This window comes from Muntiacus reevesi, chromosome 17 (assembly GCF_963930625.1).
Source record: "Muntiacus reevesi chromosome 17, mMunRee1.1, whole genome shotgun sequence".
Classification (NCBI taxonomy): domain Eukaryota; kingdom Metazoa; phylum Chordata; class Mammalia; order Artiodactyla; family Cervidae; genus Muntiacus; species Muntiacus reevesi.
The window spans coordinates 34127120-34139952 of NC_089265.1; the positions used below are offsets into that span (position 1 = coordinate 34127120).

The 12833-nt window shown below is 37.7% G+C and overlaps 1 protein-coding gene across 7 annotated transcripts in view; it reads left to right on the plus strand.

The window, feature by feature from the left end:
• The window catches only part of PTPRD (protein tyrosine phosphatase receptor type D), a 541703-nt gene that overhangs the window by 421367 nt on the left and 107503 nt on the right, over positions 1-12833 (plus strand). For all 7 annotated transcript variants that reach the window (XM_065907691.1, XM_065907693.1, XM_065907692.1 and 4 more), the window contains one exon: positions 236-333. In XM_065907691.1, the coding sequence (XP_065763763.1) occupies positions 236-333 (98 nt within the window). The remainder of the gene's footprint in view (positions 1-235; positions 334-12833) is intronic.

Genomic DNA, 12833 nt, shown 5'->3' on the forward strand with positions numbered 1-12833 from the left:
TAGGAGTGTTAGTTTGGAGATTATGCTTGGTGACTTTTCATTTGGCTACAAAATTCATCCTTCCAGAGCATGTCCTGCTTTGAGTAACCAAACTATCTGCCTGCTTTTTCACATTAAACATCTTTACTACTCACGTATTTTCAGGCCATTTCTAACTATAGTATTCTCTGTATTTTGGAATAGTTAGCATCACTTTCATTTGTTTTCAAATGTCTGTATTCTTTCCTTTTAATAGGTATGGCTAGCCATCCTCCAATACCTATCTTGGAGCTTGCAGATCACATTGAAAGGTTGAAAGCAAATGACAACTTGAAGTTTTCCCAGGAATATGAGGTAATTCAGTGTGTTTATACTTGACAGTATTTTCAAGAATTGTCCCCCTCTTCTTTCTGATCATATCCATCAGTTCTTTTTCCTTTAAATATGACTCAGCATCTGATACAAAAGTTTACAAGAAATAGCTAACTTATCTGTATAATTATACAGCCAAAGTATCTGTATAATTAATGGAATAGTTGTACTTTTAAAGGTATCTAATTTTTTACATTTGTTTGGTGTTATTTAATGAGGTTGGTTTATCTTTGCTGATTTCAAGTTAATATACTAAATGTGTAAGCTTCCCTGTATACCATATGAGTGCCAGATACACTAAATTATGGTGAGAAAGCTCACTGAAAAAGAAATTACAGAGAACAAGCAGATTTCCCAGTGCTCTTGGTCAGTTTACATGGCCTCAAAACTATAATTATTAAGTACATACACATGATTTTACTCATTTGATATAAAATAATATTTGAGCTAATATTAAGATAGTATTATGTTCCCAGACTGTTGGGTGTTTCTGAAGCAGTGATGAACTTAACAGTATCTTATATTTTCAGAATCCTTAAAGGTTTTGTGTTAATCCTTGATGAAAATGAATAAAAAATTGTTTATGTGTGGGTATTTAGATATTGTGTCATTTATCAAGCAGAAGATTGTGAAACTGAGTATTTATCATATTCCTCAGAAACAGGGACCCATAGTGGAACGAATTCATGGATTATTTATAATTGAATGATTGTTTATCTTTTAGATCAAGTTTAACTTAGCATAAGCATGAGCGTAAAATGTCCAACTAAACTCTTGTGCCAAATGACAAAACTGAAACTGTTCAAGTTCTACCATAGTTTCTACTGGTTTATTTAATGGGATTGTTAAATCATATCCTTGTTATCGCCCTTTATTATCGGCCTGAAATGAGGTTGATGGACTGGATTTCTCTCAGTCCCTACCAACTCCTGCCATATTTGGTTAGAAAACTCTAAGAAGAGCCCTAACCTCAAGTGGCTAGAGAGTTATCAACCACGTGAAGAAGCTCCATGTAAAAGAATGTGGAGCAGTGGGGCCTGTGGCAATCTGGACATTTGCATGGATTTTCTAGTCTTTAAACATTCAATTTTTGATTATCTTATTGTGCTTCCTAAACAAAACATATCTGTAGCCCCATATACATTCAGTCTCGAGAGCTGGTAACCTTTTACTCAATTTACATATTCCAACATCTTTGTTGATAGAACACAAAGGAGATTTTGTTTGCTTGCTCATCAGTTAAATTATATTTTCACTTATTCTCTTTCAAGCATTTAGGAGAACATTTCAGTTTTAGGAAACACATTGGATTCTGAATTATTTTCTAAATAGTCTGCTTCTTATTTCTTTCCAATTCTTCCTCTTAGTCATAAAGGCTCTCTTTACATTGTGCAGTATTCTTGAAAATAGTTTCTGTAGTTTCTGGTTTGAGGCTTGAGATTGAAAATTGAGTTTTAAAAAGAAAACAAGGCATATGATGAATACCATTTGGGGCAACATAAAATCACGTAGTTAAGTGTTAGCTTTCACTAGCCAGAATTTTTAACACTGCCAGCCTGCTCTTTATTGTTATCATGAGTGTTGTTATTGTTATTCTTAGTGTTTTCCTATGTGTGATATTTTCTTCATGGCCCCACTTTAACACATTATGTGTGATTATGAATGATATGATGGGTCACAAAAATACAATTTGATAGCTCAACTTGTTATAAGCCATTAATTAACTTTATACTCTTGTAACTTTAAACCATTGACAATATCTGCATTATTCAAGCAGTCTCAGTTGTATGCATTAACTACAGTAACTTGTCTCCTTTAAATACAGGATTTCTCTAGAAAAGCTGCATGTAAAGATACTCTAATGATACTCATTTAGCCATTAGATTAGAAGTGCTCCTTGAAAGTAGTTATGAACTTCATGCTGGCAGCACTCCCATTAAGAACTCCCCGAGTAGCCGTTGACATGATAGCCTACACTGACTTCACCGTTTATCATGACGATGATCTGTGATTAAAGCTCCCTGGGCATGAATTGACTCTACTGTGCCTTAACAGCCATGAAGGGGATATTTAAGTGTTGTGTTCATCTGTGATAATATGATAAAGACTTCTGCATAGTATTTTAGACCAGAGAGCAACACGCTGAAAGAAGTGTTTTTTTTTTTTTTTGACATATTATCTCTATATAAACTTGAATAGATTTTTCACTGTTTTTCAGTGAGAAGAGACAAGTCATATTATTTACAAACATAATTATTTTAGCATAATCACTATGGATTAATGTTTACTCAGACCTCTCAAGACGGGCGAAGCTAAATCTGCTACTCTGATTCTAAGATTAAAACAGGAGTTAAGTGCATGAAACCTGTTTACACTGATTCTGAGGTTAGACTAGGAGGAAGTGGGTTTAAATTATAAAGCGATATTATTAGGTTATGCGAGAGACTTCCTTTACTATAAAGAAAATTGAAGTCAGATTCATGACAGTTGGAAGAAGGAACCTGAGGAATTAGTATAACTGCATCTTGAAGGTCTTTGAAATTACTTTAGGCTTTTATTTTCTCCAGTGAGACTGCCAAGTCCTACTAGAATTTAAGTGGCCAGAATATGAGGATAGCATCTAGAATTCAGAGAAATTAAATTTGGTATCACTGTCAAAAGTCAGTACATCAGGCTGGTGAATGTTTCGACTGATTTAGAATAGATGTGTACATCTTGTCAAACAAACTCCTAGCTACTGTTTACATATGGATCATTTGGAAGCCCAATTAAAATCCAAATTGTTTGTCTGAACTTCAAAAATGCTAGTCTAGTAATTCAACCATGCTAATCACAAATGTTCATTTTTATTTCTTTATCTCAAGTTATATTGGGACATAACTGAAACTTAACATTGTATTAGTTTATCATACAATGTGATTTGATATATGTGTATGTTGCAAAATGATTACCACAATAAATTTAGTTACAATGTATCACTTAACATAACTACAAATATTTTTTCTTGTAATGAGAACTCTGAATATCTATCCTTAACAATTTTCGAATATACATCACATTATTTTTAAATAGCCGCCATGTTGTATATTACATCCTCAGGACTTATACAGTTAACCCTTGAACAACATGGATATGAACTGCACAAGTCCATTTATACATGGATATATTTCAGTAGTAAAACCCAGTTTAAATTATAGTATTATCTCCTGCATTGTTCAAGAGTCAGTTGTAACCTGGAAGCTTGGCCCTTTTGACCACTTTGACTCATTTCTTCCATCATCCACCCTATGCCTCTGACAATGACCAATTGTCCTCTGTTTCTGTGGATTTTGTTTTCTATTTTTTTTACATTCAAGTGAAGTCATACAGTATTTGTCTGTCTGGTTTATTTCCTTTAGCATGATGTCCATGCCTTCAAAGTCCATCAGTGTTGTTGCAAATGGCAGAATCTTATTTAAGACTGAATAATTGTGTGTGTGTGTATGTGTGTATACAACACACATATGCCCCTCCAATCTTCATTTCACCATTTCCTCAGATGGCCAATATATCTGTGTATGAGATAAATTTGACAGCCATCACAGTCAGCATTATCAATATCATATACATGAATCCTGTTAATATTAGATTGACTGTAAGGTTTGATCCCTGGGTGAGGAAGATCCCCTGGAAGTGGAAATGGCAAACCACTCCAGTATTCTTGCCTGGGAAATCCCATGATGGGCTACAATCCATGGGATCACAAAGAGTCAGACATGACTTAGCAACTGAACAAGAACAAGAAATCAACTGCAGCTCCTAGAGTCTGCTTAAAGGAAAATAAAGGGCCATTTGTTGTATTTATTGTATATTATCTATTATACATGTATTATATATTTATATAGAAGCAAATGCTATCCATGCAGGTATGCTTCAAAAACTTTTATCTGAAGTAAGATAAATATCATATGCTATCACACATGTGGAATCTAAAAAATGATAGGGATGAACTTATTTACACAACAGAAACAAGACTCACAGACATAGAAAACTTATGCTTACCAAAAGGGAGGAGGGACTTAAATTAAGAATTTGGGATTAACAGATACACACTACTTATAAATAAAATAAATAAGATTCTGCTGTATAGCACAGGGAACTATATTCAGTATCTTGTAATAACCTATTATGGAAAAGAATCTGAAAAAGAATATAGGTAGATATAGATATATAACTGAATCACTGTGCTATACACCAGAAACCAACACAATATTGTAAACCAACTGTACTTCAATAAATTTAAAAAAAAAATTAAAAAGAGATCTGTTATCTGAAACTGGAAGACTGTAGAGATTTCCAACATCCACTCTGAAACTCTCACCATAGGGGTTTTTCTCTGGGCTGCACTATTCTTTCCCCTGTACATGCCAGCTTCTTCTGTTTCTCCCACCCACATACAGAGAATATATCCTTTGATCATATATTCTTTTACATAGAGAATCCCTAAAGAAAGATTTTTTTCTCGTCAAATTCCAAATGCCAGTAAACAAACTGTGAACTTAAATGGACTCACTGGGTTGTGGAGGCACATTTTAGGACATAGCTCCTAATAGCCCATCCCTATATATCTGGTTCCTTCCTTGGATCAAAGAGAAAAAGTTACTTCTGAACTGGAGGGGGAACCAATAATTATCCACCATAGTGCTGCAGAAAAGCATCATGCTAAGTACTGAGAGGAATATAAAAGTCACAAGAAACTTCTGCTTCTAGGATGTCGAGTAGGCAATGTTAGCTATATACCTTACTCCCCACCCCACTCCACAAAATACTAGTAAGAACATCCAGAAGCTAATCCAAAGTATTAATGCAGTGTTGCTGAGTTTCAGTAAAGGGAGAGTAGTGATGTAAAGAACTGGTAAAAGTACTGAACAAAAGGTACATTTCATGCAAAGTTGGGCACAATAAAGGACAGAAACAGTAAGGCCCTAAAAGAAGCAGAAGAGATTAAGAAGAGGAGGCAAGAATACACAGAAGAACTGTACAAAAAAGATCTTAATGACCTGGATAACCACGATGCTGTAATCATTCACCTAGAGCCAGACATCCTGGAGTGCGAAGTCAAGTGGGCCTTAGGAAGCATCACTACAAACAAAGTTAGTGGAGGTGATGGAATTTCAGCTGAGCTATTTCAAATCCTAAAAGATGATGCTGTGAAAGTGCTGCACTCAATATACCAGCAAGTTTGGAAAACTCACAGTGGCCACAGGACTGGAAAAGGTCAGTTTTCATTTCAATCCCAAAGAAATGCCATGCCAAAGAATGTTCAGCTTACGGCACAGTTATACTCATTTCACGAGCAAGAAGATAATGCTCAAAATCCTTCAAGCTAGGCTTCAACAGTATGTGAACTGAGAACTTCCACATGTACAAGCTGGATTTAGAAAAGTCAGAGGAACCAGAGATCAAATTGCCAACATCTGTTGGATCATAGAAAAAGCAAGGGAATTCCCGAAAAAGGATCTGCTTAATTGACTATGGTAAAGCTTTTGATTGTGTAGATCACAACAAACTGTGGAAAAGTCTTCAAGAGACAGGAAGACCAGACTACCTTACTTGCTTCTTGAGAAACCTGCATGCAAGTCTAGAAACAACAGTTAGATCTGGATATGGAACAAAGGTTCAAAGTTGGGAAAGGAGTACATCAAGGCCATATAATGTCACTGTATTTATTAACTTACATGCAGAGGACACCATGCAAAATGCCAGGCTGGATGAAGCACAAGCTGGAATCAAGATTGCCAGGAGAAACATCAATAACCTCAGATATGCAGGTGATATAACACCCTAGTGGCAGCAAGAGAAGAGGAACTGGAGAGCCCCTTGATGAAAATGAAAGAGGAGAGTGAAAAAGCTGGCTTAAAACTTAACATTCAAAAAAACAAAGATCATGGCATCTGGTCTGATACACTTCATAGCAAATAGATGGGGAACCAATGGAAGAAGTGACAGACTTTATTTTCTTAGGTTCCAAAATCACTGCAGACAGTGACTGCAGTCGTGAAATGAAAAGGTACTTGCTCCTTGGACAAAGCTATGACAAACCTAGACAGTTAAAAAGCAGAAACATCACTTTGCCGACAAAGGTCTGTACAGTCCAAGCTATATTTTTTTTCCAGTAGTCATGTATGGATGTGAGAGTTGGACCTTAAAGAAGTCTGAGCACGCGAGAATCAATGCTTTTTAATTGTGGTGCTGGTCAAGACTCTTGAGAGTCCCTTCAGCAGCAAGGAGATCAAACCAGTCCATCCTAAAGGAACTCAACTTTGCACATTCATTGGAAGGACTAATGCTGAAGCTGAAGCTCCAGTACTTTGGCCACCTGATACAAAGAACTGAAAAAACTTCTTAGAAAAGACCCTGTTGCTGGAAAAGACTGAGGGCAGGAGGAGAAAGGGGTGACAGAGGATGAGATGATTGGATGGCATCACTGATTCAGTGGACATGAGTCTGAGCAAATTCCAGGAGATAGTGAAGGACAGGGAAGCCCAGTGTGCTGCAGTCCATGGGGTCACAAAGAGTCGGACACAAGTGAGTGACTGAACTGATAGTATAAATAGGAAGAGCAGCAGTGAGGAGCATTTGTCAGGGGGGCAATGTACTGCAGGTCCATTACAGAGTTTATACCTTTGTTTTCTACATTGAGGAAATAATCTCCCTTTTAAAGGTAATTAACTCAGCTGATTTTCTTCCAAGTTCCAAGCAGGTGACTTACAAATTACTTTTTGGGCCACAGTGCATCTGCCCATGGCAGTTACATAGACATGAATACTTATGCAATATCTGTTATATTTTCAAATTTGTCATCACTAGGCCTTTTAGTGGTATCATCTTAAATACACACATATACATACATGTGTATATATGAGTTAGAGCAAACGCCAGGAGATAGTCAAGGACAGGGAAGCCCGGCATGCTGCAGTCCACAAGGTTGCAGAGTCGGACACAACTCAGTGACTGAACAACTATAGCTATATCTATATGTATATACACACACACATACACTGAAACTACTACTATATCCAAAATCTTATAATAAGCTATAGTGGAAATGAATCTGGAAAAGAATATATACAGCCCTTGCTGTACACCGGAAAAACTAAATCAACTATACCTCAATTAAATAAACAAACAAATAAATGTAGAAAGAAAGAAAGAAAGCTAACCTTTTCTGAATGGGCATCGATAAAGAATCCACCAGTTAACGCAGGAGACACAAGTTCAATCCCTGGATCAGGAAGATCCCAAGATCCCCTGAAGATCCCCAACACACTCTAGTATTTTTGCTTGAAAAGTTCATGGACAGAGGAGCCTGGCAGGCTGTACAGTCCATGAGGTTGTAAAGAGTCAGTCAGTGACTGAGCACACACACACACCCTCTGAAGATCAGGTTTGTTTTGTTTTGTTTTTGCTGCAATCGGAGAAAGGTGAAAACCTGGCTCACAGAAGGCCTATCAGAAGGATACCTTTGACCTATTTTGTTGCTACCTAGTTTAGTCCAGGATCTTTGCTGCCATCTGTGGAAGTGTATTATCTTTAATCTCTGCGCCCATGTGCCCTCCAACATTTAGCATCCTAATGTGCTAAGAGTTTCTTCCTGTGCTCATGGCAACGCTCTCACATCTCCAGTCTGGGCAGATGATAATGAGCCTCTTATCTGAAACATTCCAGATAACAGTCCCTGTCTTTCTATTTTAATGACAGCATGTATGTGGCACCTTTGTCTAATAGGCTAAAATCTTCACAATACTGGTAAGACAGGTAAATTAAAAAGATATATTATTTCCTCATGAATAATGAAACATGTCAAGAGATGCCAAGATATAGACATTAAAAAAACATTGCTTAGATCCTATTTTAAAATGACTAGAGCTGGAATAGACCTCAGGGATTATGTAGTGTAACCTTCTCATCGTAGTGGTAGGGAACAAAAGACCGAGAAAGAGCAACTTATTCAAGGTCACACACCTAGAACGTGGCTGAAACAGTTCACAAACTCACGACTTTCTGTTCTAAGAACACAATTTTAACTCACCTGCTCTAGACACCAAAGGTTTTACTGTTGTTTCTTATGTGTTGGTTGTAGAATCCAGAAATCTATGTCTTCCAACTATGTCAGTATTTATGCTAAACATTTTGTAAAAATGTCATAGTCCCCAGTTTGTGTTGCATCATTATCCCTGGGCAAACTCAGTGGTTTTCCCTGTCATTTTCTACATTCTCCATAGATGTTTCTTCATCTCCAGTGGTAAACTTTGTCTTTCTCCATAGAGGGACAAAACTATCTGTCATCAAAGCAAAGATCCCAAAAGAAAACATTTCTGTTTTCTCTAGAAAAAGGCTCTAAGTGTATCTGACCATGTTTGTCTGCCAGACTGCATTTGTAGGCAGAAAGCCCTTTATTGCTCATGTTTTGTAAACCTCCAAGCATTCATAATGCAAAACCTACTTGTCATATCTGCTTTCAATTAATTTATAATTTATGTGTAAACTCATGACAGTGGACATTCATTAGAGCATTACAGAGATGTAAACAAGAAACCACACACACACATATGCACATTTCTCTGACTTTTTGTCTAGCTTTCAATGCACTGAATTTTTCTTCAGAGTGGCTTCCCTGCCTTTCTCAAGTGAAAAAGTGGTGACTGACAGATCTATTTTCATCTTTTATGCAGAATTGATGAGTAAAATTGACCAGGGGAAATTTCTAATTATGTTTGACACATGAGTCACAGGGGTAGAAAGTATTTTGTCTTTTTTTTTTTTTTTTAACTTTGAACACATTTTGGTGGTCTGTGTAATGAATGAGAAAATGAATGATTTTATAATGTAAAAACTAGTATCCTTTTCATACCTGGGCTGGATAAACCAAATTAACCTCCTTTGGGGGAAATGAATGGCTAAATTTACTATTCCAAAGTGGAACATCCTGACTGGGGGTAAGAGTGTGGGAATCATTACCTACTTCTTTAAAAGCACAGTAGTTTTCCTTTTCAGATTAGGTCCAAAGCCCTTTGCGTGCCCCTCAGAGCCTTGTACTCACTGAGCTAACAGTGGGGGGGTAGGACACCAGTGGCTAAAATGACAGCTCTTGGAGTCAGGCTGTTTGTCTCAAGCTGTGTGACCTTAAGCAAATAACTGAACCTCTCTGTATTTTACTTTTTTCATTTCTAAAATAGAAGTAAACCTACCCTGAAGATAATTAAAAATAAATTAATACATACAAAATGATCACAGAGCCCCTGACACAAGTGCTCAGCAGTCTGAGTAGGTACTGTTTCATCAAACAGATGCCCTCAATTTTAAGAGGCATGTCAATTTCAGAGATATTAAAATGTGAAAAAAATAAATGTCTTTGAATCAATGAAACTCTGGCCTCTCCCTATCCCTGTCATTGATCATACCTGTAGGGCTTTTCTGAACTCAGTAAAAAAGAAAAACAAAATCACCATCATCAAGAAAAAAAAAAAAAGAAAACTTGCTAACTTAAACCAATGCACTTAGCACTAGGCTGTTTTTTTTATTCTACTCCTCTCCTGTGTTCGAATATTAACTTCTCTTGGTCAGGTGTTAGGCCTTCTCTGTATGCTGTTGGCCACCCATCAACCCACTCACCACTGGGTCTACAGCAGATGAGTAACCAAAGTATGTGTCTGGATCAATTTCTAACAGAATTTACAGTTCATGGAAACTCTTTGTTGTGGTCAAAATTGCTAGTAGGAGCAACAGGAGCAAACAGAACAAAGAATGTCTTTCTGTAAAAAGAGCTGCTTTTCTCATCCCCACCTGATTTATCAGCAGTTGAAGCCTTATTTTCAGACCCTTTCTCTCAGAAAATACACTGTTATTATCTTTAGACAGTACAGAAGTGAATGCATTTTAATGCAGACCCCTCAGCTTTAACTCAAATCTACCTACTGATTCAACTCCCAGTGCAGTGTTTAGAGTAAAGACAAGCCTGCCAGCTGGCAGTCTGAGAAGACGCTTTCTTTGTTCATAGCTGAGGACTGGCCTCATCAAGTAAGATATGAAGGTACAGACAGTCCCTTCCCGGCTGGCTGCCATTCTGCATCTTGTAAACAAATCTAGTAGGACACAAAGACACAGCAGCTCACCTTAGAAGTTAATGCTGCCTCCAAAACCAGGGTGTGTAGATGCGTGTTTATAGTCTTTTATTCTTTCTGTACTTTTGTAACTGTTAGAATGCAAACTGCAAGCAAATTCTCAAGTTCTAAAACTTAATTGAATTTGGACTTCTTTAATATTCACAGACCCACTTTTTTTTTTATTTTAAACCTCAGACAGTTTCCTTAGCAAGGTTAAACTCCATATCTTTTACACTTGAACTTTTCATGTTTTCTTCTGGGAGTCATACATAGCAGCGTTTGGGGGAATCTCATGTAACTTCAGTTTTCTGTCTCTCAATCCTTGTTCTCACACTAGTCTGCTATAACTGATTGGCTCTTAACCATCACTGGACATTGTCCAGACTCTTTCTACTGCTCCTATGTGGAGCCCAAGGCTCTCAGGAAACAGTTAATCCTGAAGTGTCTCTACTTCCAAAGCAAGCTTTCAACTTCAAAGAGATCAATAGCAAGAGAGAGGCCACGGTGGAGTTTTATTTTGATTTTAAAATGAAGTTGGGGTTTTAGGGCCTGAGTGATAAGTGTGCATTTTGAGGGTTACAATAGCAGATGTGGGAGAGAGCTTTGAAGTCAGGGAAAACAAGGTTCCTATTTTCATTCTGCCAATTAGTACTGTGCCGCTTGACTTGAACCTGTTACTGCACCTCTTGTGGCCTTGCTTCTCTCTTAGTTAGGATGAGAATATTAGTCTTTTCTCGTAAAGTTGGTATGAAGGTGAATATATGTTAGGCACTAGCACTGAATTTGCTTCAGAGCTCATCTGCTGTACCATTCCCTTCTTCCTCCAAAAAAGAAGCTCTATGAGAGCAATTAGAAGGTGAGTCGTGATGAAGACAGAGCATGGTTAAGTTCTCTTGGGACAAATGGAGAGAGGAGCATTGAAACATATATATTGCTACTGCTGCTGCTAAGTCACTTCAGTCGTGTCCGACTCTGTGTGACCCCGTCCCTGGGATTCTCCAGGCAAGAACACTGGAGTGGGTTGCCATTTCCTTCTCCAATGCATAAAAGTGAAAAGTGAAAGTGAAGTCACTCAGTCATGTCTGACTCTTCGAGACCCCATGGACTGCAGCCTACCAGGCTCCTCTGTCCATGGCATTTTCCAGGCAAGAGTACTGGGGTGGGGTGCTATCATTGCCTTCTCCGAGTAAAATAGATAGCCAGTGGGAATCTGCAATATGACACAGAGAGCTCAACCCCATGCTCTGTGACAACCTCGAGGGGTAGGATGAGGTGGGAGGCGAGAGGGAGGCTGAAGAGGGAGGGAACATATGTATACCTGTGGCTGATTCATGTTGATATACGACAGAGACCAACACAGTATTGTAAAGCAATTATGCTCCAATTAAAAATAAACAAAAAATACACACACTGCTATATATATATATATATAGATTATATAAAATAGATGATCAAAGTAGATAATCAGAGGACCTACTGTCTAGCACAGGAAGCTCTATTCAATATTCTGTAATAACCTAAATGAAAAATAACAGATATATGTATACGTAAATCAAGTATACTCTAATATAAAATAAAAAGTGAAAAAAAAAAAGGAACAGTTTGAATGCCTTCATCTGTTCGACAAAGATTACTTGCAAAATGATCAGTGTTCAAGTAACATGAATGAGTCCCTTAAGAACCACTAAGTGTCAGACAGATCAGGCGCTCCCTTCCCTCTCCCCTTCCCCCTCATTGTGCTCATGCCCTACCCCACCCCACAGACGTAGAACCCACTCTGTAACTTAGACGTGCAGGCGTGGCTGAAGTGATTGAGCAACTGTAATTAGTACAGGTAACAAACAATGAAATGCTGCCTCCCTTTGTATGAGGGGCAGTTGGGGGCCACATTAGTGACAGCGGAAGAACTTGGTCTCATTCCCCCCCCAAGGCAATTAATTGACCTCCTCGTCATCAGTTGGGACATGAAGAGAAATAAAAGGTTTCAGCCTGAGTATTGGAGTTGGTGGGTGTTCCTGTGCAACTAACGACATTGATTTCCTTTTTTCTTCCTTTTCTGTTCCTTCCATATTGATCCTTCCTGTCACATCTCAAGGAGTCTCCCATTATCTTAAAAAACAAAAAACAAAACACTGTCCTAAAGTTTCAGAAGTTTGAATCTAGTGTCATAAAATTCTGCTGGGAATTATATTTGAGGATTTCCAGAAATCTTCAAATCTAGTCTGTGGTTACACTGAAGAGGTGATATTTTCCCGAAGGTTAAGAGATGTGACTGAAGTCACTCAGCCAGTTTCTCATCTGACATTAATTAGAAACAGCTGATGTTTTCTGGATAGA